Below are 26,970 nucleotides of genomic sequence, written 5' to 3' on the forward strand. Positions count from 1 at the left end.
CGGCGGCTGCTCCCGGTGCAAGTGCGGGGTCCGCGGCCCTGCAGGCGCCCTCGGCCTCGGCCGGAGCAGTGGGGAGGCGTGGATGAGGGGGGAGGTGAGGAGGAGCGGTCCCCCCAGTGTCGCCGCCTCCCCCACCCGACGGCAGGCCGGGCGGGCAGAGCCCCCGGGGCGGGCTTGGGCTCGGGCTCCGGCTCCGGCTCCGGCTCGGGGTCGCTCCCCGCTGCGGCGTAGTCCTACCCGCCGGCGACCCCTCCTCGCGGCAGACCCCTCCCCGCGGGAGACCCCTCCCCGCGGGAGGCCCCTCCCCCCGGGAGCCCGCCCCGCCCGCCCCGCTGCTCTCAGAGTCGGGGGCTCCTCCCAGATGGGATAAGCTGTAAAGATGTTTAGTTTTGAAGGGGATTTCAAAACGAGGCCCAAGGTGTCCCTCGGAGGCGCCAGTAGGAAGGTAAGAGCGGCCTGCGTGCGTGCGGCGTCTCGGGCCCTCCCGGGCGAGCGGCCTGGCTTGGGGATGCGGGCCCCCGGCGGCGGGCGGGGGGCCGGCCGGCCGCTGGGTCACCTGCTGCTGATGCTTCCTAGCGCGGCTGGTGGAGAAAAGGGCTTCGTGGAGCCGCCTCGGCAGCAGTTCCAGAAACTGCAAGGCTGCCGAAGGTGCAGCAGCCTTTCCAGTTTCGGGCTGAGGACGTAACGTTTCTTTTCAGACGTGAATTCTAGACGCTTCATCATCCTTGACTTCTGACAGCGGTGGCTCTTAGAATGCTGCCTAAGGGGTGTTTTCTGTTGTAGAAAGTGAACGGACGTATTTGTTAATGTCAACAGTCTCTGAAATTGAGGCAGAACTCCTCATCGGCCACGTGTTTGAATCCAGAGCTGTTAGATTCTTCTTCACCAGCTCTCTGGAAACCTTGCCGGAGAGACTCTAGGGCCGTTTTTCTGTTAGGCTTGGCCCTGTATTATTCTTTTAATTGTGTAGAATAAGGGGGAACCGGCTGTAGTCGCTGTGTGTCCTCTCTGAGGACTGGCATCTGTTGATTCAGGGATGTTGCTCATAAATAGTTCAGGGTTGGCGTTGCTTCATTCACTTGTCTTTCACCGCTTCTCCGCTGTCCTGGTTCAGGGGTGCCTTTTCTGCCTGTTTTGGTGTTATCAGGTTAAAAATAAAAGTGTGGTCTGCGTACTTAACTTGTTTGAAAAGTTTAAGTGAATCTAGCTAGTTGATTGTTTACTAAAGAATTTTTTTTAATGTCTTTTAAATGCTTTGTATATTCTTTTTTGCTTCTCCATTAGTATATTCTGTAGGTTACACTTAAGTAACTGGGTTGACATATAATCCTTGGTGGATGCTCAAATCCAAGTAGGAACAGCCTTTTAAAATCGGGCCCAGGGTGTGTGCGTGTGATGGTTTCCTAGGGTAGCGGAAGGGAACCCAGTAGGGAGTTGGTAGAGAACTGTGCCGATAACTTTCAAGCCTTGAGTTTTGCATGGTAGTGGCTGGCTGAAGGTAGCTGGCTGCAGAACTAGGTACTAAAACTAGGTACTGTGTGGGTATGGCAGGGTTGGCATGGGTAACATTCAGTGGTTTGGGTAGTCATGAAAATTACAAATGAGATAGAGGTATTTCTGCCCTTGGAGTGTAGAAGAGGCCTTGGGGCCCTCCGGGCAGATCTAGGGTACACGTGAGGTAGAGAGCAGAGGAATGATTGCACATGCACACAGCAAGCTGGTGACAGGTCATCACCTCAGAATCCATGTCACTTGTGACTTCTCTCATAGACAGGAGGGCCCCTGCATGCCCTGCTTGGGTGCTGTTTTCTCAACTAGTAACACAACTCTAGTCTGAGGAAATTCTTATCTATTGATCAGAATCTCGGGGAGATTGCACATCTTGTTTTTAGCTGTGCAAAACAATTTTTTTTTCTTTTTGATTGAGGTATAGACTAAACATTAACTGTACGTGTCTTAGGTCATGTCCCTAGAAGAGCTTGAGGAGGTGACCTTGGTGCAACTGAAATTGGGGGGGGGGGGGGGGGAAGAAGAGGGCAGGGAAAAGGTCTTCTTGCTTGGAGTCTAGCTGTAGCCCAGTCCCACCAAGAACTCGGGACCATGGCTGGCATCACAGAACTGTCCCTTCTTGAGGTAAGGGGGCTAGAATTTTGTAATTCTGTCTGCCCCCCCATATCAGTTGGTCTTTGGCTGCAGGCCACCCTTGGGGTGAGGGTGGGAGTGTGACACTGCGGGCCCTTGGCTGAGGGCAGTTGTCCTGGGAAGGTACTCAGGAGCTGGGGGATGGGTGCTCTGGCCTGGAATCTGGGTGAGAAATCAACTGCAGGTTCAGCTGGAAGGATTTTTACGAATGACTGCACCCTTGTGACCCCCCCCCCCCAATCAAATAACATTCCCAGCATTCCATAGGCTCCCTCCTGCTCCCTTCCATTCAATATTCCTTCTCCCAAAGATAATTGCTATTTGATCTCTGTTACTGTTCGTTAGTTTTGTCTGTTGAACTTCATGTGAATGGAGTCCCATACAGTTTGTTCCTGTTTGGGGGTCCGCATTCTGAGAGGTGGAGTTCATTCTCCTTGTTTTGTTGCATTGTATGAAAACAGCATGGTCGATGCATTCTGTTTTTATGGTGTCTTCTGGAGGGCACAGCCGCTCATATGCTGGGTTATGCACACACTTAGCTTAGCTCCAGTGCACATACCTGCATTGTCTGAGGGTGTCCGTGGCCTCACTTCCTTTCAACATTTCTTATTGTCAGTCCTTTACTTTTGGCAATTCTGGTGGGGATGTAGTTTCATTGTAGTTATAGTTTTAATTTTGTTTCCTGGCAAAATTGTTGAGCACCTACAAATGCATATTTTCCTTAATTCTCTTTGGGTACAATGTAATTCCTTCCCCTAATTTAAAAGGCAAAAGGTTATAAGGGTCTTTCCTTCATGTATTAAATTATTTGTAATTTTCCTCCTTTCTTGAACTTGGTGGAAAACTGAATATTGCCACCTTTTGAATACATCTTTTCTTTTTCCAAATTAAATGAATATCTTTAATGTTTATTTGTGAAGGCTCTGTGTAGCATCTGAAGCATAATAAGGAAACTTCCATGCCCTCATTATAATCTTGTTGGAGAGAGAAGACTTTAACAATTACAAGTCATATAATGGTAGAGAATAGTTACTACATTCTAGGTTTGTGTTAGGGCTGGTCCAGGAAAGGGTAGAGCTGGTTGGGGCTTAGTCTGGAAGGATGGATAGAATTAGGGTTGATGGGAAACAAGAAGGGTATTCTAAGTGGGTGGAAGGGTATACACAGAGTAAGTATATACTGGATTCCGCTGATTCTAAGTTACACAGTTTCCTACTTTTTAATATTTCTGAAATCAGGATACATCTTGGTGGCATGACATAGTTCATGGGTAGTATTTGTTTTTCCTTTCTTGTAGTGCAGAGAAGAATATCTTAGGGACCATTCAATTACAAGTATAGAAATCCACTGAAAATTGCTTAGTAGGGGGGAAGAAGTGTATGGGAAGAATATGATGGTATCTCAAAGAATGTAAGGACAGAAACGTACCCAGATACCAAGTCATTAGCATCAAGGTGGTTACTCTCGGTGTTGGGCTGCACTGTCTCCTTCATTCTTGGCTTTCTGCTGACTGGCTTTCTCTCTTTTACTTGCATGTGACCTTGGCAGTGTATGATTTCCTAGTTGAGGTGCCCTACTGAGACTGTTGGATCTCAATTCCATTTCTCAGGAGAGGAAGTCTGATTGGTCTGGGTCAGCTTCCCACCTGATGAGCTGAGTCTGGGATGGGGGATGGAATCTTTGGTACAAATAGAGCAGTCTAGATGTATGAGTTGTGGAGAGCAGATTCTCCAAGAGGAGGAAGTGGTTGTTGAACAGAATGTCTAGGTTTCTGTGGACATAAGGAGAGATGTGTAACAGGCTATTGATTGTACATGTATGAAATGAGGGAGAAATCTGGGCTAGACATGCAGATTTGGTAGTTACCAACAGATAGATGACTCAGAAAGAAGTCCCTGGGGGAAGGCCTGGAGTATGGGATGGGGTGTGGCTTGTGGCATGTTGTAACATCTAATAAGGGAGGAGAATATTTAGGAAAGAATCACACCTGGCGTGGGGCTGGGGCAGGTCGGGGGGAAGCGACCACAGTGCCAGGTGCTGCAGGGGTGCAGTGAGGAAACACTAACAAATACCAAGCCCAGGGTGACTTTATGGGGATAATAGGCCAGGGTAGTAGGAAGTCCGATTGCAGTACATCAAGGAGTGAATGGGAAGTCAAAAAGTGGCTAGATCTTTTTTGAAAAGGACCTGAAGAGGGGCGCCTGGGTGGCTCAGTCGTTAAGCGTCTGCCTTCGGCTCCGGTAATGATCCCAGGATCCTGGGATCGAGCCCCGCATCGGGCTCCCTGCTCGGCGGGGAGCCTGCCTCTCCCTCTCCCACTCCCCCGGCTTGTGTTCCCTCTCTCGCTGTGTCTCTCTCTGTCATATAAATAAATAAAATCTTTTAAAAAAAAAAAGAAAAGGACCTGAAGAAGGTTGCATTCAGGGTCTAAGGAAGGTTTTGTTTTGGGGGGGGATGGGAGAAACTTGAGCAAGCTATAGACTGGGGAAGGGGCAGGTAGAGGAGGGAGGCGTTGCAGAGCTTTCAGAGTCCTGGGGGAAGGGAGTGGGAAGAATTAGGTGTGAGCAGAAGAGAAAAACATATTTTTTAAATATTTCATTTATTTATTTGTCACAGAGAGAGAGAGCCCAAGCGGGGGGAGCAGCAGACAGAGGGAGAAGCAGGCTCCCCGCCAACAGGGAGCCCAATGCGGGACTTGATCCCCAGGACTCTGGGATCATGACCTGAGCCGAACGCAGACGCTTAACCAACTGAGCCACCCAGGCATCCCGAGAAAAATATTTTGAAATTTACAGGGAAGAAATGGATGTGGATATGGAAAAGTTTATTTTATTTTTTTTTAAAGGTTTTACTTATTTATTTGTCAGAGAGAGGTGGGGGCACAAACAGGGCATAATCAAGGCAGACACTTAACCAACTGAGCCACTCAGGCATCCCTGGAAAACTTTACAGATAGGAGGAAGGAAATTAAAATTTCTTTCCAGCTTTGCATAGACAGTTGAGGAAGAGTGGCAGTAGAAATAAGATTTCTTTAATGTTTGTCCATTGCTTTAAAAAAATAGGACTTTATTTTCTAGAGCTTTATAGAAGAAAGTCAAGCAGATGGTACCGAGTTCCCTTTTGCCCCCCTCCTCCTCACATTTCCCCAGTTAATTAGCGTCTTGCGTTAGTGTGGTTCATTTGTCATAATTGATAAGCCAATACTGATACATTAATGTTCACTCTTTGTGTTGTATTTTCTATGGGTTTTGACAAATGTATAATGACATATTATCCACCCTTGAGTATCGTCCAGAATAGCTGATTTTGCCCTAAAAATCCTCCCGCCTTTACTTATTCATCCTCCCCCACACTCCCTGCATCCTGTAGTACAAGTATTTAGTTTTATAAGAAACTGCAGAACTGGGGGCGCCTGGGTGGCTCAGTCAGTTTGGCGTCTGACTCTTGGTTTCAGCTCAGGTCGTGACCTCAGGGTCCTGAGAGCGAGCGCCTCGCTCAGCAGGGAGTCTGCTTCTCTCCCCCTCTCTCTGCCCCTCCCCCCGGATGTGTGCACTCTCTCTCTAATAAATAAGTAAATCTTTAAAAACAAAACAAAACTGCCGAAGTGTCCTCCAAAGTGGGTGCAGCATTTTGCACTGCCGCTGGCAGTGAATGAGCGTTCCTGTTGCTCCACATCTTTGCCAGCATTTGGTGGTGTCAAGTGTTCTGGATTTTGGTCATTCTGATAGGTATGTAGTAGTATCTCATAGTTTTAATTTGCATTTCCTTGATGACACATGATGTGGAGTATCTTTTCATATGCTTACATGCCATCTGTATATGTTACCTTTTGCCCATTTTTTTATTTGGTTTTTTTTTTTTTACTTATTTTTTTTATTAATTTTTTTAAGTGGGCTCCATGCCCAGTGTGGAGCCCAATTCGGGGCTTGAACTCAGGACCCTGAGATCAAGACCTGAGCTCAGATCGAGTCAGATCCTTAGCCGACTGAGCCACCCAGGTGCCCCTCCATGCTATTTTTTTTTTTTTTAAGTTGGCACTTGGTATATGTGTTGTCATGCTACTCTGTGTACATTGCAGTGGAAAATAAAACTCTTATAGATATGGCATTAAGTAAAAATGTTTTCTGAGATTAGATTTAAGAATGTTAATTTATTGTCAGGACTGGTATTATTACATTACTGTTTTATCTAGCAGTACCAGTTCTGTTCTCTTGAATGTAATTGTTGGTAGCCTTCATATATGGGACCAAAAAACTGGTTCCTTGTAGCAGATAAGGTCAGGAATTCTTGATTTTGTTCTTAGGGAAATCAAGCGGACTAGAAGGCTGTGACTATTTGTCTAATTCCTTTTGTACTCGTAATCAGGGCCTAGGGTGAGGCAAGCAAGGCAGCTAGGGCACAGAATTTAGGGAGGCACTCACTCAAGTTGTACAACTGCAGGGCTTAAGGGGGCCCTTACTCTCATGGCTGGCCCTGCACCAACGCCACCCACAGAGCAAGCACCTCCTTAAATCTTGTTTTCCAGGTACCTAGCTTGCCTCACCAGTCCCTGTCTGGCTGTGCACACTGAAGCTGATTTTCTTGGTTAGGGACTTACTTGCCCACTAAGTCTCTTAATTAAGGTAACACATGGAAAGTGTCATAGGACTGCACAAGAGCCTCAAAAGAGTTTATTGCAAAAGCAATAGGGAGTTTTCTTCTGTGACTTTCCTTTTATTCTTAAAACTTTCATAGAATGCAGACAGCTAGAAGTTTGGAAGTTAGACATCTTATTCTTAACAGTGACCTTTATTTTATGCCACTGTAAGAGTAGCTGCTTTCTACATGTTCCTGTTCTCCAGCCGTGGCCTCTTCACACCTTCCTTTATTTACAGCATTTGTCAACAGGAAGGCAGGAGCGGGAACTTTCTTCTGTTGGCTTGTCTCCTTATAGTTCATTGCCTTTCGGGGTAATCAGATTAAAGTTGGACATGCCTGATGGTGTAAATTGGCACAACCTACGGGGGGGGGGGGGGGGGGAGAAGCAGTTTAGCATCAAAAGTCTTAACAAGGTACATCCTCTCTAATCCAGTAATTCTACTTTTAGAAATTAATCCTAAGGAACTAATTTGACAGGTGCATAGGAAAGATGTATGGGAAAAAATGATGATTGTGGCAATACTCATCATATTAAAAATATAAAACAACCTAAATGGCTAACAGTAGGAAATTTGTTAAGCAGATGGTAATATAACAACGTAATGGAATGCTATACAACCATTTAAAGTGGTCATGATGTTTGCTTATTAATATCTATATTTTAGGGGCGCCTGGGTGGCTCAGTTGGTTAAGCGACTGCCTTCGGCTCAGGTCATGATCCTGGAGTCCTGGGATCGAGTCCCGCATCGGGCTCCCGGCTCGGCGGGGAGCCTGCTTCTCCCTCTGACCCTATCCCCTCTCATGCTGTTTCTCTCTCTCTCTCTCTCTCAAATAAATAAATAAATAAAATCTTTTTTTAAAAAATCTATATTTTAATGTCTATTATATTTATTAAAATGATTCATTGTTTATGGAAATAAGCAGATTACAAAACAGTACTGCAGTGAGCATTTAAATATTAGTCTAAACAATCATGATATTGGGGTGCCTGGCTGGCTCAGGAGAGCATGTGACTTTGTTGTTTTGTTTAATGATTTTTATTTATTCATCTGAGAGAGAGAGCATGAATGGGGGAGAAGCAGCCTCCCCACTGAGCTGGGAGGTCGATGGGGGGCTCGATCCCTGAACCCTGGGATCATGACCTGAGCTGAAGGCAGATGCTTAATGACTGAGCCACCCAGGCGCCCCAAGCATGCAGCTTTGATCTCCGAATTGTAAGTTCAAGCACCATATTGGGTGTAGAGATTACTTAAAAATAAAATTAAAAAAAACCCAAAACAACCAGTCATGATATCTACTTTACCACTTTCTTAATTTCCAGTAAACGAAGGGCATGTTCTCTATTCCAGTGTAATGGTGGCTTAAAGCAGTACATTCTCGTCATTTCACCCAGTTTTGTGGGACAGGTATCTGAGGGCAGCTTGTGGGGTGGTTCTGGCTCAGCATCTCTCAGAAGCTCAGGTGTCTAAAGCTCTGACTGAACTGGGGATCCACACCTGGGCTCGCTTGTCCACGTACCTGAAGTTAGTGCTGGGTCTTGGTGGGAGGTGTCAGTTTCCTCCTACCTGCACATCTCCTGAGGGCTGCGTGAATGTCCTCATGACATGGCATGTGATGTGAGAGGGCAGAGAGAAAGCAGCATGCCTGTACGAGGTAGTCCTGAAGGTCACATACACTTTCGTCCTATTCCACGCTCAAGGTGAAAGGTAAAGTTAAGTTCCACCTCTTAAAGGGAAGCAGCATCAAAGAATTTGTGGAAATATTCTTCAAAAAAAAATATGTTATTGTGGGAGACAGAGTGCATGCCTGCATGTGCACAAGCAGGGGGAGGGGCAGAGGGAGAGAGAATCTCAAGCAGACTCCCCATTGAGTGCAGAGCCCGACACAGGGCTCAGTCTCACGACCCTGAGATCATGACCTGAGCTGAAATCAAGAGTTGGAGGCTCAACCGACTGAGCCACCCAGGTGTTCCCAAATTTGTGGAAATATTCTAAAACCACAGAAGGGGTGTCAGTTTTAGCTAAGTTGTAAATGCTAATACCACATGACTTACAGATGTTATTTTTCTGTTTCAGCCTATTAAGAGTTAAATATTATGGCTTTCTTTTTCTCCTACTATATTGAGTCAGTAGTTACTAGCTATGTAACTATTATGTAAATAATGAAACAGTTATAAAGCAAAAATTGTTGACCAAGTAATTTTTCAGTAGACATTTTGATGAAACTTAGTTGACTCGGAGACAGCTTTGTAGCTCTGTGCCTTGGAAACTTAAGCAGATGACATTTATTTGCAGCAGTGTGCATTTACTTAGGTCATTTGCCTCTTTAATCCAACTACCCTTGGAGAAAAGGGGGGATATACGGTTGGGCGGGGGGGGAGTAGATAATTTTGGAATGAGTGTCTTTGGGTTGTCACCATGACAACCGTAGGGCAGGGTGCAGACACGTGAGGATATGGAAGAGAGGTGAGTGAAGTAGGAGAGTATCGTGGTAAATTTTTGCTCATTGGGAACTTTTTTGGACAGTCCTGTACCAGAATGAAGGGAGGAAGCTTGTTTTCCTTTTCTTTTAGTCCTTGTGTATCCTGTTTCCAGAACTCCAGGCAAATGGTATAAGGTTAGTGCCGTAGGCTTTTGTGCGCTGGGTTTCTTACCACTGTTTATGTATGAACGTTGTTGCCATCAGTGAGAAGGGAACAGCATAGACAGAGGTGTCCAGCCATGGAGGGGTGGTAATCACCTACAGATGGTTCAACACGGCTGGAGTTAGGGTAGGAGAAGAGAAGGCTGGGGACGGGCAGTCGGGGGCCAGATCACAAAGGGTTCCAGGGGTCACACTTGGCATATCCAGGCACATTGGTGAGCCAGTGAAGGATTTTAAGCACTGAAGTGAGGTTTTGGGAGAGATGAGCGCGGGGCAGTGCAGGTGGTTGGAAACCAGGCGGTAGTTGTGCAGAAGAGTAATGAGGGCCTAAAGCAAAGCCAGGGGGGAGGCTGAGTGGAGTGGAACTGAAGAGCTGTTGAGGAGGCAGAATTGATGAGCTCTGCAATGAGAGGGTCACTTCAGGTGTTTGGGATTACCAGAGTGGATAGTGACTCCAGGAACCAAGACGATGTTCCATTCCTAGGGGCCTGTGCAATGTGAGATGTTTGGGGATGTTCAGGAAGCACTGGTTTGGACCTTTGGGTAGAGCCTGGGAGTCCATCAGTAGGTGGTTGAAATTGTGAGATGCACCGGAATCCTCGGGAAAGCGTTCCTCTGAGAAGACTTGTAGGCTCAGAACAAAACTCTGAGGGATGCCAGCGTTTACAGAAGCAGAGAAAGGGGCATGCAGTCAGGGCCTGGTGAGCAGAAAGCCCGCAGGTATGTCCACATGTGGGTGGCCACACTCGCCATCAGACAGCAGTTGTTACTGACGGAGGCAGAGTGTGCGAAAGGAGGGCTCATCGGAGGACCGCGAGCCTTGTGTGTGAGGCTTGATTTTGAGGCTTTTTGTTTTGCTCTAGCCATTCCTCTCTATCTTGTGTCTGACTCTATGTTACCCCAAGGCTGAGAGTTAAGTCATTCAATCTGTTTTCTAAAATTAAAATTTTAATTTTTAAAAATTACTGTACATGCTCATTGCGTGAACTTTGTATGAAGTATGTATGTTTATACTTTATTTTTGGATATTTAGGTTGTTTTTATTTTATTGTGAACAACATCTTTAGAGCCAACAATTTATCATTATTTTTTAGGATAAATTAAAGAAGTTGAATTGCTTGGTCAAAGTATGCATATTGTAAAGGCTTTTGATACGCTTTGTTCTCTAGAAAGAATTGTATCGGTGTCTATTCCCTGGGCGTGGCGGTTAAGTGCCGCCTGCGCATCTTTGCCTTGTCGTCAGCCTCTGAGGACGTTTTTGTCTCCAGGGAGTCCCTTTTCTCTCTTTCCTTGTTGCAGTGACATAGGAGGCTGTCCTCCGTATTTGTCCTCCTGCAGGGCGTTTGGCTTGTTGTGCCCCCTCATTTCTCTGTGACTCCTGGAGGCGTCCGCACTCCATGCCACATCCTTCCGAGGGAGAGATCAGAGCTCATCGAGTCCGGAAAACCACCAAGCTCAGGAACCCTGGTCTGTTCTCCAGGATGCTCTGCTGTGCCATGTAGCCTGCACGTCTGGCGTCCGCCTCCCACTTTACTTAACGCTCTCCTTTAACTGCGGGGGGAGTCAAGGAACATGAATGGCCTGCAGGCACTGAGAAGGTGGTTCTGATAAAATCCTACGTCTTTTTAAACTAATTTTCCTTACAATGAAGCTTTAATGCTCTAATATTTTTAAGGAACATTAGTAAACTCTAGTGTGTTGACAAGCAGCATGATTCGTATCACATCTTTACTACAAAATGTGAAATTGTTAAAAGTACAACGGAAACCAGAAGAAATGTTTATCTCCGTAACCGTCTGTGATTTAGTTGCTTATCTTTTTTGGGCTTCTCTTTTTCACATCTTATAATATGAAAGTTGTAATTCTTGATAATGAGAAAGTCAAACTGAATTAACACTAATCTTCCTTGCTTTAATAATGTTTCCATTTCCAGTCTCCAGACCAAGGGCCTTTGAAACAGTGTTAACTTCTTTTTAATTGAAAAAAATTATAAGAAGTGAAATCCAGCTAAAGGGCTTATAATGAAACCTTCCCCTCACTGAGATTCCTAGTTTCCCCATTAGTACCAGTTTCCTCAGTGTCTGTTCAGAACTAGTCTAAACATAAATAAACATATTCCCCATCACTTTTTCAATAAAAACGAGGGAATATACTGTTCTTCTACTTAGTGTTGTAGCTTAGTGATGACTCATTAGGTCTCGGTAGTTCTGTTTTCACAGGTGCATGATATTCCACACATGGTTTGTGTCATGTAACCACTTCCCTATTTATGTGTGTTTCTGTGTGTCTGGGTGTGTATGTATCTATAGGTTATTTCCAGGGTTTTGCTATTAAAATGGTGCCATATTTACCACCCAGTTCTTATGTAAGAAAAGGAAATCTTTCAGAATTTGTTATAATGGGATTAAACTATTTCATAAAGTGAGCTCTTGTCTACTTATAATGTTTATTATAAAAAATTTAAGATATACTGAAATGAAGAAAAACTACCTCTTCGGAACCCTACCCTCCATTTAGAAATAAAACACTGCTAATATGTGGGTAAATTTCTTTCTAGTTTTTTTCTATGTATTTGTTGAATTAGGAATCATATTGCACACTCTGTTTCATAAATATGATATTTAGTAATTTATTACTGTATTTGATGCACCTTTAAATATTTTTTGCATGTACATGAAGTTGGTTGCTCTTATATTTTCAGAGAGGTTCTTGGAAAAACCCACATATCATAGATTGTGTATTATTCACAAATAATACTTTTGCTAACATTTGACATTTTAATTAACTCAAAAGGAAGTGTTTTACTCGAATATTCTTTGAACTGTGTAAAACTGTTCTTACTATGTTAGTGCATGAGAGTGGGAAAATACTAACTTAAAACAGGTGTGAAACTGATTACTCTATCTACACTGTTAAATGAAGTAAATTGCTAAAGGAAGATAACCCAAATAGTGAAACAAAGGAAACTTTGTTTTTAGAAATCAAGATATTAATAAGCATGCTAGCGTTCCTTTTATAAATGGTTAGCCCATTTGAGCATTTGGTGTATGGAAGTCATATTATATAAATGCACTTTGACTTCAGTGACCATAATGTTTTTTATTCTGATAGTTAATGAAATCTAATTTAAACTATCTATGACTTACATTTTTAAAAACTTCATTTTGTTACTACCAAAGGTATCTGCATTTAAAAAAGGCATTTTTCCCCCATTTAAAAACATGTTTGTTAATGGTATTTTTGAAGTTTGGCCATATTTAATTTTCAGAGAAGATGAGATAATGTGCCTCGAGTGCAAAGATCAAATAGAGAGGTTTGCTGTAATTTACTCTTGTTTACAAATTGATGAAAACGGTTAGTGTCACAGCAGTGGAGGTGAGATTGGCGTTGAAAGTAACATGTACCCAGACGTCCCGAAGAACAACAGGCTTAGTCATTCCAAAAACACTTGATGAGCGTGTTTTATGAAACTGGTATACAATTGCCCTTCGAATTCCTAACTTTTCTAGGCCTGGAGAATTTAGAAGGTAGAATGTCTTCAAGCACATGTATAATAAATTGGAACTAAAAACTTGCTAAGAATCAAAATCTGAATGTTCTTTTTACTGGTACTTTATTATTCTTTTCCTCCCAGCCACTTCACTGTGGATTTATTCTTGGTCATGTTGAGCTGTTTTTAAAAATTGATGTTCTCACGTAGCTTCAATAGTTTGTTATTACCAAAAAAAAGTATTCCATGGGCATGGATAATAATTCAAGCAGTAGGAAATAACAATGCAAAGTGATCACAGTCTCCCCACCTTTCAGTCCCTCGGTCCCTGATCCTACGTCAGGCTCTCACAGGTTCTTCCCTGTCATCTCAGCTGGTCTGCGCACGGAATCATCAGGGGCGTGCCCTTCTCTTACTTGAGCACACTGTAGAGCATATTCAACAGACAGTGGCACTTACCCCCGAGAATACATCTTGGAGATAGTTGCAGTTCAGTGCAGCTGGACGGACTGCATTCTTTTAAAAAGCTGGATGATCCTCAGTGTAATGAATGTTTCGTAACTTCGTTAGCTGTCATGTATTTTAATGGCCATTTACTGTCTTTTTTGATAATTTAAGCAACATTGCAGTACATATCCTTGTATATGTGCCTTTAATATGTATAGGCTAAATTCCTAGAAGTGCTAGGTCAAAGGCTATGCACATTTTGAATTTTAATAGATTCTCCTGTATTGCTAAGGCCGGCTTATCAGCGAACGAAGGTAGCTGCCGTCCTCTATAACTCACAGCATGCTATCTGAGTTTCTTTGCCAAACATATAGGTCAAAAAGGCTATTTCATTGTGTTTCTATTGCATTTTTTCCTCAAATGAGTAAAAATGAAGTTCTTCTGTTTAAAAGATTTTTATTTCCCTCTGCACTGTATATAGCTTTTGCTAATTTTTCTATTTGATTGTAGATCTTTTTAAATTATTTTGGAGAGCTTTTACAAACAGTTGATTTTGCATTGTTACAAATATTTATTCCCATTTTGTCATTCTATTAACGTGTGTGATATTTTTCTGTGTAGAAAGTTCTAACTTTCATGTACTCAAATTTATTTTTTAAATAACTAATGACAAACAGTAACAAGACTTAATGTGTGATATATCTTTCTTAAACTCTTATTCCACATGGGAGTTTTTTAATTCTCATATTATCTTCACATATTTTTATAGTGCTTTATACACACACACACACAAACACACATCTTACATCAATCGGGGATCTCTTGATGTGAAAACTAGAGATACTTTGTCGTTTATTTAGGTCATGCAGTTTTTCCTATCATATTTATTGAACAGTACATTTCCTGTATAGATTTGAAATGCCACCTAAATCATCACACGCTTTGGGACAAACAGTGACCTATACTAATGACGGTAAAGCATGAATAGACAGGTCAACGTCAGAGGGTCTCCGAGAAGACTCATATGGAAACAGATTCAGCATGTGATAAAGGTGGCATGTACGAAGGAACATTTTAAAAACTTAGCAGTGTTTGTTTCAGTGTCCAATAGAAAAATATAACTAGGGTGTCAAACCTGTGATTTCTCTGAAATGCTAGCTCATGGTGAGATTAGAGTTAGGGAGCTTTGTGGTAAGCTAGGCTTGCCAGTGACCTGTCAGTATTCAGTGGTTGCAGTTTGGGAATGTATGCATATATAATGTGGGCTCTATATAGTCTGTGTTGCTAGTGTGCATGTCTGTATACTGACTCTCCTTATGCATTGTTGTAGGTTTGTTGATTTTTCTAGCAGCATGATGAAATTTCACTCTCAGAAGTTGATAATTATGTGCTAGTGTGAGCTACACGTAGGTATTGGTAACAGCAAGTTAGGATCATGCCTTTATTTTTTTCCACCTGACTGCTGTGTCTGACATGCATGGGTTAGGTTTTGTAACAACAGAAAACGTGTCCTTTTTAAAGCCTGAAGGTAAAGATTGTCTTACAAATTAAGGCACCTAAGGATAATTATGATTGTCATCATATATCTTCACTTATAATGAGGACCACGGGGGCGCCTGGCTGGTTCAGTTGGTTGGACGTCTGCCTTCAGCTCAGGTCATGATCCCAGGCTCCTGGGATCGAGCCCCGCGTCGGGCTCCCTGCTCGGCGGGAGGCCTGCTTCTCCCTCTCCCACTTCCCCTGCTTGTGTTCCCTCTCTCACTGTCTCTCTCTCTCTGTCAAATAAATAAAAATTTAAAAAAGGACCACGTTAATGACCCACTGGAACTAGCTTTTTAGTCTTGTAAATTTACAGCCTGCATAGGAAACACAAACAAATACGATAAAGATTTTTGAGGGGTGCCTATGTGGCCCATTCGGTTAAGCATCTGCCTTCAGCTCAGGTCACAATTCCAGAGTCCTTGGATCGAGCCCCGGGTCGGGCTCCCTGATCAGCGGGAGCCTGCTTCCTCTCCCGCTCCTCCAGCTTATGCTCGTGCTCTCTCTCTCTGTCAAATAAATAAATAAAATCTTTAAGAAAAAAGTTTTTGAAACATGGTTTTTCATGCACTGGCTGATAGAGTGAACCTATCCCATTATGAGCCAGATGTCAGGGTGAAACCACCACGCTCAAGCTTTATTTTGAAACCATAAGGCATACCACCCCCAACCTGTTAAACTTTTGGGAACAAACAGGAAAGGTTTCTAAATAGCCTGAAAGTAAGTGCAGAATGTGATGGTGAGTTAAAATGAAAAGCTGATAACACTTCATGTGGGATATTATACTTAATTGCAAAGGCTAGAGCTGCTAATTAGCAAAATACATGAAAAGTTATGATTAAAAGTGGTGATTAGTAACAAAACAGATAACATAGTTGATGAGATTCCTTTGTCCAGTGAGTGAGTTCATTGTTCGCTTATAAACAAGTAGGGCCAGTTGTTAATCTCCCAGGGAAGACAGACTTGCTCGCTGCAAACCAAGGAGCTCACTGACGTTTTGAAATCAGCACATCTTTTGCTGTTTGTCAGCTATGAGTTGAATCAACAAGTCCATGAAGACTTTTTTGTCTAACTCATAAATTAGAGGAAATCTTTTAAAATGTGTTGATGACTTCATGACAGACTAACCCAGACTTAACGTGTGATGTCGTGAGAAAAGCAGAGTTGGTACAGAACACTATGGTGGTTCAGTAGGAGGTTTGATCCAGTGTGTTCCAGCCCCAGAAGCTGGACCCTTTCGTATCCAAAAGGCAGTCTTGGTCATCTCCGGTATTTAAGAGTAGTACCTGATAGAATGTCAGTTCATCACTCCTGTGGCAGGTGACTTACTCCTCTAGCTTTGTGAAGATTTGAGCTGTAAGTACAAGCACGCACTTCTTCCCGTACTGAGAGCAGAAAGGTCTCTTGATAGTCACTTCAAGAGGAATGTCAGTTCTTTGTGGAGTAAACTTTTTACCTGAAGCCATGGGAAGTACACCTTGATTGTGGGAGAAAGAATTGCGAACAACTTGAAGAAAATCTTTTTTTTTTTATAAAGATTTTATTTACTTATTTGATAGAGAGAGACAGCAAGAGAGGGAACACAAGCAGGGGGAGTGGGAGAGGGAGAAGCAGGCTTCCCACGGAGCACGGAGCCCGATGCGGGGTTCGATCCCAGGACCCTGGGATCATGACCTGAGCTGAAGGCAGACGCTTAACGACTGAGCCACCCAGGCGCCCCTTGAAGAAAGTCTTTTGAATACCATACGTACAAAGTTAAGAGTGATGGCCTCCAGGAGCATGGTGACTGGATAGACGCAAGCCCCACCCGCTTCTTAAAAATCATCATGAGAATAGTACTAAATAAAAGGACACATTCAGAAGATCAGGCCCTGGAGGCTTTCTTTCTTTCTAAAGATTTTATTTATTTATTTGACAGAGAGAGAGGGAACACAAGCAGGGGGAGTGGGAGAGGGAGAAGCAGGCTTCCCGCTGAGCAGGGAGCCCGATGCGGGGCTCGATGCAGGGCTGGATCCCAGGACCCTGAGATCCTGACCTGAGCCGAAGGCAGACGCTTAACGACTGAGCTGCCCAGGCGCCCCTGGAGGCTTTCTTGAGACTAAAGTTTGTTGAACCAAAGTGACACTTGGTGTTCTGGTTAGGAATTCATTTTTAGAATCCAGTTCTGTCAGAGAAGGCAATTAAATAACATTTGCCTGATGAATGATAAACACGTTAGTATTCTCTGTGTTGTCCAATATCAAAATTAAAAAATAAAATTATAAACTTCTCCTCCTCTTAAACTTTACATAGCACCTCATGCCCCTTTATTGTGATGATAAACAGTTCTTTTGCTTTGAGGGGCTTAGTTTCTGATGGGGCTTTTCATAAATAAATTTATTAGGTTTTTCTTGTAATTCAGTGTTTATTTTTTATTTTTTCTTGCTCAAGCTTTTGCCCGCTAATTTTAGCACACATCAGTAGATGTTGTCTCCACCATTTATTACTGCGAGGTGTTTGGTGATTGTTTTCCTCTTTCCTTCTACATTTATTAACTGAATTCTGTGAGAAGAGATTTTTCTTCTCTCTCATTTATATATTGGTCATTTATATAAGTATGGAGACACAGATATACGTTTTACCATATGCATTAAAGTCCACTACTATCATTATTGCATAACCGCACTCCAGTCATAAGAGAATATTGGAAAAACCCAAATCGAGGAGCAGAATCCAGAATATAAAAGACAAAGGTAGGGGAACTGTTATAGGTTGGTATGGATTAGGAAGAAATGGTAATTAAATGCAGCGTTGGATCCTGGATGGGCTCCTAGAACAGGCAAAGATCTCATTAGTATAAAAATCGGTGAATTTCTAATAAAGTTTGTAGTTTAGTTAGTAATGTTATGCCATTGTTAATTTCCTGATCTTGCTAATTGTATTCTGGTTATGGAGGGGGCAGTGGAATAAGAGAAGGGATAAGGAAACTCATGTATCCTTTCTGCAAATTTGTCTAAAATTAATTCAAAGTAGAAAGTTCTAAAACTCCGTGTAAAGAATAATATTAAGTGATTAACAGTCCAGGTGGTATAGCTATGGTGACCCTTGTGAAGGTGGTGGGGGAGCATCTCTGAGACACTGGTGTAGCGGGTAGTCGAGTCCGAGGGGAAGGGGAGGGCTTCATGCCCCAGTCCCCTTTCTTCGCTCCTCCCTCTGCAGGTGCATCAAGATAGAGGTCCTCCCTTGTTCCCTCCTTGACCTTCCATCCTCTGTGCCTCGTCACTGCATAATATGGAGAGGATGTGGTTGCTTTTCCCCACCTTTGTGGTCACATTCCCACTGGTTTCTGCTGTAACTAACGGTAGGCTTATGTTATAGATTACTCTGCTGGCTTAGGCAGGATTTTGCTCTGGGGATCTGTTTAAAGACTTCTCTCTACAGGTGGGTTTAGCATGTGAAGAGCACCTTGGGGTTGGAGGAGCTGGTCTGTCCATCTAAGCAGTCATTCTTCCTGGGAGGAGTTGGGAATTGGGCTAACCAGCAGTTATAAGGGTGACTGATTATGTAAGGAGTACTGATGAGATTTGTAATAGTACTTACAACATTTTTGAAATTGTCGACTTATTGAGGGTGTTTAGAACACTGGTATTATTGATTTGTCTGGCCAGTATTCTGATTTTGGTGGCACTAACTGTGGGTAGGAAGATGTAGGTCTTTCTGATGTCAGCCTCAGTAGATAAGTGATTTTACATTCTATTCTCTTAATATATCGTGACTTTTTTTTTTCAACTTTAAAATCTTTCAAGCTTCAGATTTCCCAGTTGTACCTTTATTCTTTCTAAATTTAATCCTTCGATCATTATATTAGGCACAATGCTAAATATCAGGACTATGAAGAATAAGACATAGGTCTTATTCTGAAGGAATTTATAATTTATTGAAGGAGAAACAAATACAATTAAGGTTACCTTTACTCTTTCCTCTCTCCAGGTGCACTAAGATAAAAAATGTTTTTCTCTTTAAATAGACACTCCATTATGTCTGTAAGTGATAAAATCCTAGAGCCTTTGTTGGGCACAAATCCAAACCCTGCTAAATGTTTAGTATTACCACGCTTGTGTGGTTTGAGCTTGGTTTGCAGGGGAGCAGCCTGGGTGTCTCTTCCTGTCGGGCGTGCGCCCTGCAAGGCTGCTTCCGCTCGGACGGCACATGCGTCAGAGCCTGCTCTTCCCTGCTTAGGGGCCTCACCCGCTCTCTGTTCTTACTCTGATCATTCATTACTTGCTGCTTTAGCTGATACAGTTCAAGGTTCATTTTCTTATTTTCTGCCCTGAGGCTGAAATGCACTCTTCTGCAGAATAATCCTACCCACACGAGCACTCTGGCGTGGTGTGCTGGAGAGTGACCTCCTGCAACATTTTGGAGGCAGCGTCTTTGTAGAGGATACCTATGTAGCCTCCATGATTTTGACTAGTGCACATGACACAGTCATTTTCTGCGCGGTGAGTTGTGAGCCCTATGTGCTAAGTACACTTCCACGAACGTCTTATGTGCCAAGGCGATCTCGTTACATTGGTGAACTCACCAGTTTATCATGTGGAGGAGTAAGAGAGATTGTGGTCTTCTAGGGAGAGCTTCTTCCTCATGGGAGAGAGGACATTTAAGTGGAGTCTCACCTAAGATGAGCGGTGCTTGCTACGCGTGTGTTTTGGGGTCAAGAGGGAAGGAAAGCCAGATTGGGCAGATGGAAGCAGGGCATTTGAAGCTTGAAGGACAGTCGGAGGGAGAGATGCACTTGAGGCAGCATCAGGGGATGGTGCAAGAGAAGTTGTCGGGAGAAAGAGGAGGAAATATTCTGACCATAATGTTCCTGTGCTAAGGCAGTGTTTGAACTTGATCCCTTAGAGCACATTGGTGGTTCTCAAATTAGGTCCTCAGAGAGGCTAACATGGAATAGACAATAAGGACAATGTAATAGGTTTTGCATAAATTGGGTTAATTTAAATAACTGAGCATTGAGAAGAGATGATTCTTACATTTGTTAGTCCCTCAGACCTCTCAGTGGCACTGAATTGTAAGTGATTGTCATCTCCTTCCCATCCATCCTGCTGTGAGACAGGCTCCACAGCCCGCAGCAGAGCTCTCAGGTTCCCACCTGACTCTTCCACTGACGGCTGCCGAGTCTGGTTCCTCCCCGGTCCTGCTACCTTGTGTTCTGCCCTTCTGCTGGGAAGTTTTCCCATCTTGTCATCCTGCTGAACATGTCCTTCCTAGTTGCCTTTCAAATTTGCCTTTTCTTCTGAGCGTTCTCTTGTCGCGGAGGCAGAATAGGTCTCCTGTCCCCACGCTTATGCCCGGTGCATGCCTCTGCACGGGGGGGGCAAAGGCTGTGTCTGTCCCGGTCAGGCTTTCCCGCTGGTGTCTAGAACTCTGTCTGGTACCAGGTGCGTACTCAGTAAACAAGCTTCTTTTCTCTCCCACCAGACTATGAACTCCTTGGGAGCAAATGCCTCACTTACTTTTAAAATCTCTAGTGCCGGGGCACCTGGGTGGCTCAGTCGTTAAAGCGTCTGCCTTCGGCTCAGGTCATGATCCCGGGGTCCCGGGATCGAGCCCCACATCGGGCTCCCTGCTCCGTGGGGAGCCTGCTTCTCTGTCTCTCACTCCCCCTGCTTGTGTTCCCTCTCTCACTATCTCTGTCAAATAAATAAATAAAATCTTAAAAATAAAATAAAATAAAATAAAATCTCTAGTGCCTGGCATGATACGTGATTCACTAAATATTTGTTGAATGGATAAATGCACCCCCTGTGCCTCATTTGAATGCTTTTTGAATGGATACATTCTTCAAGATGGGGAACATAACAAGAGGCTCTGGTTCTGATCTGGAATTTGGTTACATGTTTAGGGGCTGCATATTGATAATTTACATCATGTATAGACATCGATTATGCACTCTTGTCACACTTTTCTTTCTGTGCTGGGCTGACTTTTCATCCTGATCTTTTTGATTGCTTAGTTTGCCTTTTCTAGACATTCTGTGTCCCGTGGTTCTCAACACCACCTGCTCCCCATGTTTTCTTGTCAAATTTTGAAGATCAAAATTTTTTTTTCTGTGGCCTCCCTCTCCCTTCCTTTCTGATATATCTTTCAGATTACTCATGTATAATGAAGACAAAGAATTGTTTAAATTTCCCAAAATGTAAAATAATAATGTTCTTTTTCAAAGTAAATAGCATACTGCTTAGTGGGTTTTAAGCTCTAGGCCATCTGAGTTCAGATCCTGTATCTACCACTTTCAAACCTCACTTTCCTCATCTGTAAACAGGAAAAATAATAGTACTTCCCTCATAGGCTAGTTTTGAGGAATACGTGAATTAACCGAAGCCAAGGGCTTAGAATGTTGCTTAGTGGGTGGACAGAAGCCTTCAGTCACTGTTAGTTTTCTGTGTGTGGCACACGTGGCCTCCTCTGCTGTCTTCCTCTGCTAGGGCACGGTAGACGGGTGCAGACGAGTCCGTGTTGGCGGTAGATGGTGCTCCTGTTCAGTCGGCTTTGCAGTGTGTCCGACTGGACGTAGGGGATTGGTCACCTCTCCCTGTAGACCGTTTTCTTTTGTCTGCAGAGTATTTAAGGGGCATGAGTACGCTTTGAAAGGCCTTATTAGCATTTTCAAAAATACGATTTTATTGTTGAAATTACATATCGGGGGTGTGTGTGTGTGTGTGTATCCATTATTTTGGATTGGCTTGCTATACTTTATTTTTTTGAAATGAATTTGTCTTTTAAGTAGGAAACGTTATAGCCCTTGAGCACAGGTGCATATTGACCTTCACATTTGTACGATGTCCTGTGTCCAGGGATTTGGATTTACAGGTAATCAAAAGTTAAGAATATTCACCCTCAGCACATCCAGCATTGCCCCTTGTGCTTTCGTGCCTCCTCCCATACCATGAGCTTCAAACTTAAAATAGAATTTCTAAGAAATTCCAGTATTCAGTTAGAATCTAAGTGTGCTTTTTGATCCTGAGTACCTATTTTGATTTTTAAAATATTGCAACCTAAGTACTGTGTTGCAGGTATCCAAAGTGCTTTTCAGCTGTTATGGTTATGCCATCCTTTAGACTGCAGTGTGTGACTTAAAGGAAATGTTCGTTCAGTCATTTCATAAGTATGTGTTGAATACCTACACGTGCCAGATGTTGAAGCAGATGAAAGCAACAGTGCGGTCAGGGAAAATGAGGTACTTGAGCCTGTGCGGCTTTTAGATTAGCGAGGACTAGGAGCTTATCTGTGTGTGGAAGTAAATGTAGTGGCTATTTTGCCAGCATGTACCATGTTTTTAAGGTAAAATGTTGGCTTGTTGAATTTCAGAGAAATTTTTTTTATTCACTTAGCCAACATAGATAGTACATCATTAGTTTTAGGTGTAGTGTTCAATAACTTATCACTTGCATCTAACAAACCAGTGCTCATCACATCACGTGGCCTCCTTAATGCCCATCACCCAGTTACCCCATCCCCCCACCCTAATTTCAAACTTAAGTGTATTTTTTCATAGTTGTAACAGTGTATATTATTTTAAGGAATCTTAGCTTTTTAGCTCTAACCAAATAATGGACATATATTAAATCTGATCAAATGGAGATAGAAGGAAAGGAAAGTATAGACACAAACATACCAGTTCTATTCATAAATAAGGATACTGGCTAGAAATTTTTATCTAGAAGCTTTCCCGAATTCTGACCATCATACCTTTGCACTTTTTACTTTAAATTTTCCATTCCCCCTTCTCCTTTTAATTAAAATTTAAAAGAAAATATTTTTCTGACCTTGGTCATGTGATAAAGGCTTTTTATTTGAAATTCAAGAAATGAGATTATTTGTAGTGGGAAATATCTGGAGGATTTCTTTTCCTTTCTTTTCTTTTCTTTTTTTTTAAGTAAGCTCTGTGCCCATTGTGGGGCTCAAACTCATGACCCCGAGATCAAGAGTTGCATGCTCCATTGACTGAGCCAGCCAGGTGCCCCGGATTTATTTCTTTGGCTTTAAATTTTGTCAGTGAGAGGGCGCCTGGGTGGCTCAGTTGGTTAAGCGACTGCCTTCGGCTCAGGTCATGATCCTGGAGTCCTGGGATCGAGTCCCGCATCAGGCTCCCTGCTTGGCGGGGAGTCTGCTTCTCCCTCTGACCCTCTTCCCTCTCGTGCTCTCTGTCTCTCATTCTCTCTCTCTCAAATAAATAAATAAAATCTTTAAAAAAAAAAAAAAATTTTGTCAGTGAGAAACTTTTCATTCTGCACACTGTTTATTCACATACCAATGTATAATTTTAAATTGGCTTAATTACTTGCCTTCTGACACTCTTTTGATGTTGTGTTTTTGTTAAGAGATCTGTGTATTCATTTTTATAATGATTCATATATAATGTCTTGGACTGTTAATTTTCTTTTGGATTACATTTATAAAAATAAAATGCCCATACACTATAGACTTGAACAGTTCTGGGGAAGGAGGGTTATCTTTAAGTATTTTTATTTCCTTTGAAATGTTTAAGTTTCCCATTTATTACTTTGGTTCCTTCTACATACCAGTAATTTTGTTCAAAATTTAGTTTTATGATGAAAAGAGAATTTTTTGAAATTCAGTAACAATACTGAATTTTGTTTCATCAAAATGAATTCATAAAAAATCAAAATTTTATTGAGGTAATTGTAGGCTTATGTGCAGCCGTTAGAAATAATACAGAAAGATCCCTTGTTCACATTGCCTGATTTCCCCTGGTGGGGTTATATTTTGCAAAACTGTAGTATGATAATCACAACCAGGATATTGACATTGATATAATGCACTGATATTATTCAGATATTCCCAATTTTACTTGAACTCTCTTGTGTGTGTAAAGAAATCAGATTTTATTCTTAGAAAACTACTGAAACTTTAATTAGGTCTGTGATCTGGCGGGGGGCTCTTTAACCTCTTGTGCCTCAGATTTCTCATTAAGTCAGAATGTTTGTATGATCTTTAGAATCCTTTTTTGGTCAAGACATTGTATAATTTTTGTTTGAGAGTATTTTAGAATTTGAAATTAGCCTTCTTATCTTTTCTCTTTTTGTGTTTAGGAAGAAAAGGCTTCTCTTTTACATCGTACTCAGGAAGAAAGAAGAAAGAGAGAGGTAAAAACAGTTTTGTAATAGTCTCTTTAAATAAGCATTTTTCCGTAGCATTTAAATAAGTCTTGGCTTTACTGTCATACAGGTGTATAGATACACGTATGTGATATGTGACATAACATATATATTTTTATGTATATTAAACTTGAGAAGCATTTCTGGATTTTTTGGATTTTATAATAAGTAATTTATTCTGGAACCAGTGTGGAAAAAGATGGATGAAAAGGGCAGTTTCCAGAATGGGGGGGAGGGGGGACAGGCTTTTACAAAGTTCACTTGCTTGCTTATGATAACGGTTTCCAGAAGATCTAGACAGACTTATATATCATGTTCATGTTTTGCCAAGCAAAAGAAGAGAACTCACTGTTAAGGCAAATATCTTAACTATTTGTGAAGAAGATAAATAAACGAATGGAGCTAGTGACAGTTGTTTTATTCTTTATTTTATTTATTTATTTTTGTTTGTTTAATATATTCTATATTTTACATTTCATCTCTCTGGTGACAATTTCTCAAAATGGCTTTATTTTGTTGATTAATCAGCAATTATGGTATTTTATGGCCTACTTTTCCAGATTTTTGTTTTGTTTTGTTTTCTAATAAATCATTTGTTCCTTTAACAAATATTAATTGAGAGCTTGATATATTCCAGGTACTGTGCTGCTTGCTGGGTATATAGATAGTGAATAAGATGGATAATGTTCTTGCTGGGTTCTAGAGCACAGGTGTGAGCCGGTGATAAGTGCCATGAAGGCAGTGGAGTAAGGTGATAGTGATGGGGAATGGTGTCCAGGGAGGGACTCTCTGAGCTGGTTAGAGTTGAGCTCATAACTGAAGAATGAAAAAGAAGCTGCCTTATGGAAAGCTGGAGGAAGAGCATTCTTGGTGAAGGAAGCAGCAAATACAAAGGGTTTTAGGCGGGGTTTCTCAGCCTCAGCTCTGTTGACATTTTGAACCAGTAATTCTTTGTTGTAGGGGCTTATCCTGTCCATGGAAGGGTGTTTAGCAGCATCCATGGCCTCTGCTCTACGCACTGGATGCCACAGCACTCCCTCCCTCCAGTTGAGATAACCAAGAATGTCTCCAGAAATTACCAAATGTCCCCTGGGTGGTAAAATTGCTGTCCGTTGAAAATGACTGCTCAAACAAGAAATATTTATTGGTTGGTGTCTTTCATCTTTTCTGGAAAATTCTCAGCCTTCATCTCTTGAGTAGTGTTTCTGCTCCATTCTTCCTCTCCTCTTCTTCTTGGACTCAAGTTACGTACATATTTGACCTTTGCCTTGTGTCATATATGTCTCCTATACTCTTCTGTGTATTTATCCTTTTGAGTATTTCTACTTTGGTTTGGATATTTTCTTCTGACCTAACTTCTAATTTACAGATTATCTCTTTACCAGTGTCTGATTGTTACATATATCCATTGAATGCTGAATTTCAGATTTTATTTCAGTTCTAGAATTTTCTTTGATTGTTTCCTTTATTTCCCAGTTCTCTTGTCTTTTAATTTCATGAACATAATTATGGGTTATTAAAGATAATGTTCAAACTCCAGTTTTGGGACTCTAAAGGTCCCTGTCCCAGCCAGAAGGCTAGAATGCTACCAAGATTTCCTCCTTAGTGAACAACTGAATGAATAAAAATAAATGCTTTGAAAACTCATGGGACCATATGTGGGTTTTTAATGAAGGGCTCTTAGAATCATCGTAGTAATGAATAGATTCGCAAACTAGGTTTAAGCTCAGGGGTTCCTTTGCTGTAACCACTTGAAGCTCAGGAAGTACACTTGGGTGACCTGATTGGTGTTCTGCCATCCTAGGATTGTGTATGTGCGCATGTGCATTTCAAGCCTGGCAGGTGGCATTCATAGAAGACATAAAACAATGTCATGTGGTAGGATGAGTACAGGTTTTCGTGTCACACTTGGCTTTGAATTCTGACTCTCTTACGTCTTCCAGCATCACTTTATCTTCATGGAAATTTCAGCTTCTGCATCATAAAATGGGGAGTAGTAGTTGTCTAAGATGATTGTGCAATGTCTCTCTTAGGGCCGGCACATAGTAGGCTTTCAAACAGTAGGAGCTGCATTCGTTACGATGATGTGAAGAATAAATATTTTTCCTGGGTCACTGAAAATTTTAAAGACCGCCTTAATCAAAACTGGAATTTTCTGCTTTGAGATAAGAAAAGTGCCTTTTAAAATCGATGTTTGGGTCGTCTGTATTCTTTTTATATTTAAAGCTAAAATTGTTATTATAAGTCTTACTATGCTGGTGGGATTGTGAAATGGTGTAGCCATTTTGGAAAACAGTCTGGCCATTCCTCAAATGTTAATTCCACTCCTAGGCATACACCCAAGAGAAATGAAAACCTGTGTCCACACAAAACTTTTATGTGAATGTCCACAGCAGCATTATTCATAATAGCCCAAAGTGGAAACAGCCCAAATGTCTATCAGGTAGTAAGTGGATAAACAAAATGTGAGACATCCATACGGTGAAATATTAATTGGCCATAAAAAGTAGTATAGTATTGATACGTGATACAACATGGGTGAACCTTGAAAATATTGTGCCAGGTAAAAAAAGTCAGACAGAAAAGGCCACATATTATATGATTCCATTATAAGACATGTCCAGAATAGGCATTCCCACACAGACAGAAATTTGATTAGTGGTTGCTGGGGATGGGGGAGCCAGGGCAGGGGTTGAGGAATGAGTGCTAATGGGTACAGGGGGTTTTGGAGTGGGTGATGAAAGTATTCTAAAATTAGATCATGGTGATACTTGAATTTTGAATATTTTAAAAATTGGTGAATGGTACACTAAAAAGTGAATTTTGTGGTATGTAAATTCTGTAATGTTTTTTTCTTAAGTCTTTGCTAGCTAAACGTCATTTCACTATGACCCCTTGTACCTCCCT

At 42.1% G+C, this 26,970-nt stretch overlaps 1 protein-coding gene across 2 annotated transcripts in view; it reads left to right on the forward strand.

The window, feature by feature from the left end:
- Positions 1-357: 357 nt before the first annotated feature.
- Positions 358-26,970, forward strand: part of UBE3C (ubiquitin protein ligase E3C) — a 123,207-nt gene continuing 96,594 nt past the window's right edge. For both annotated transcript variants that reach the window (XM_021692757.2, XM_021692758.2), the window contains exons 1-2: positions 358-445; positions 23,998-24,051. In XM_021692757.2, the coding sequence (XP_021548432.1) occupies positions 380-445; positions 23,998-24,051 (120 nt within the window). In that variant the 5' untranslated portion in view covers positions 358-379. The remainder of the gene's footprint in view (positions 446-23,997; positions 24,052-26,970) is intronic.

Source organism: Neomonachus schauinslandi, chromosome 12 (genome assembly GCF_002201575.2).
Source record: "Neomonachus schauinslandi chromosome 12, ASM220157v2, whole genome shotgun sequence".
Lineage (NCBI taxonomy): Eukaryota > Metazoa > Chordata > Mammalia > Carnivora > Phocidae > Neomonachus > Neomonachus schauinslandi.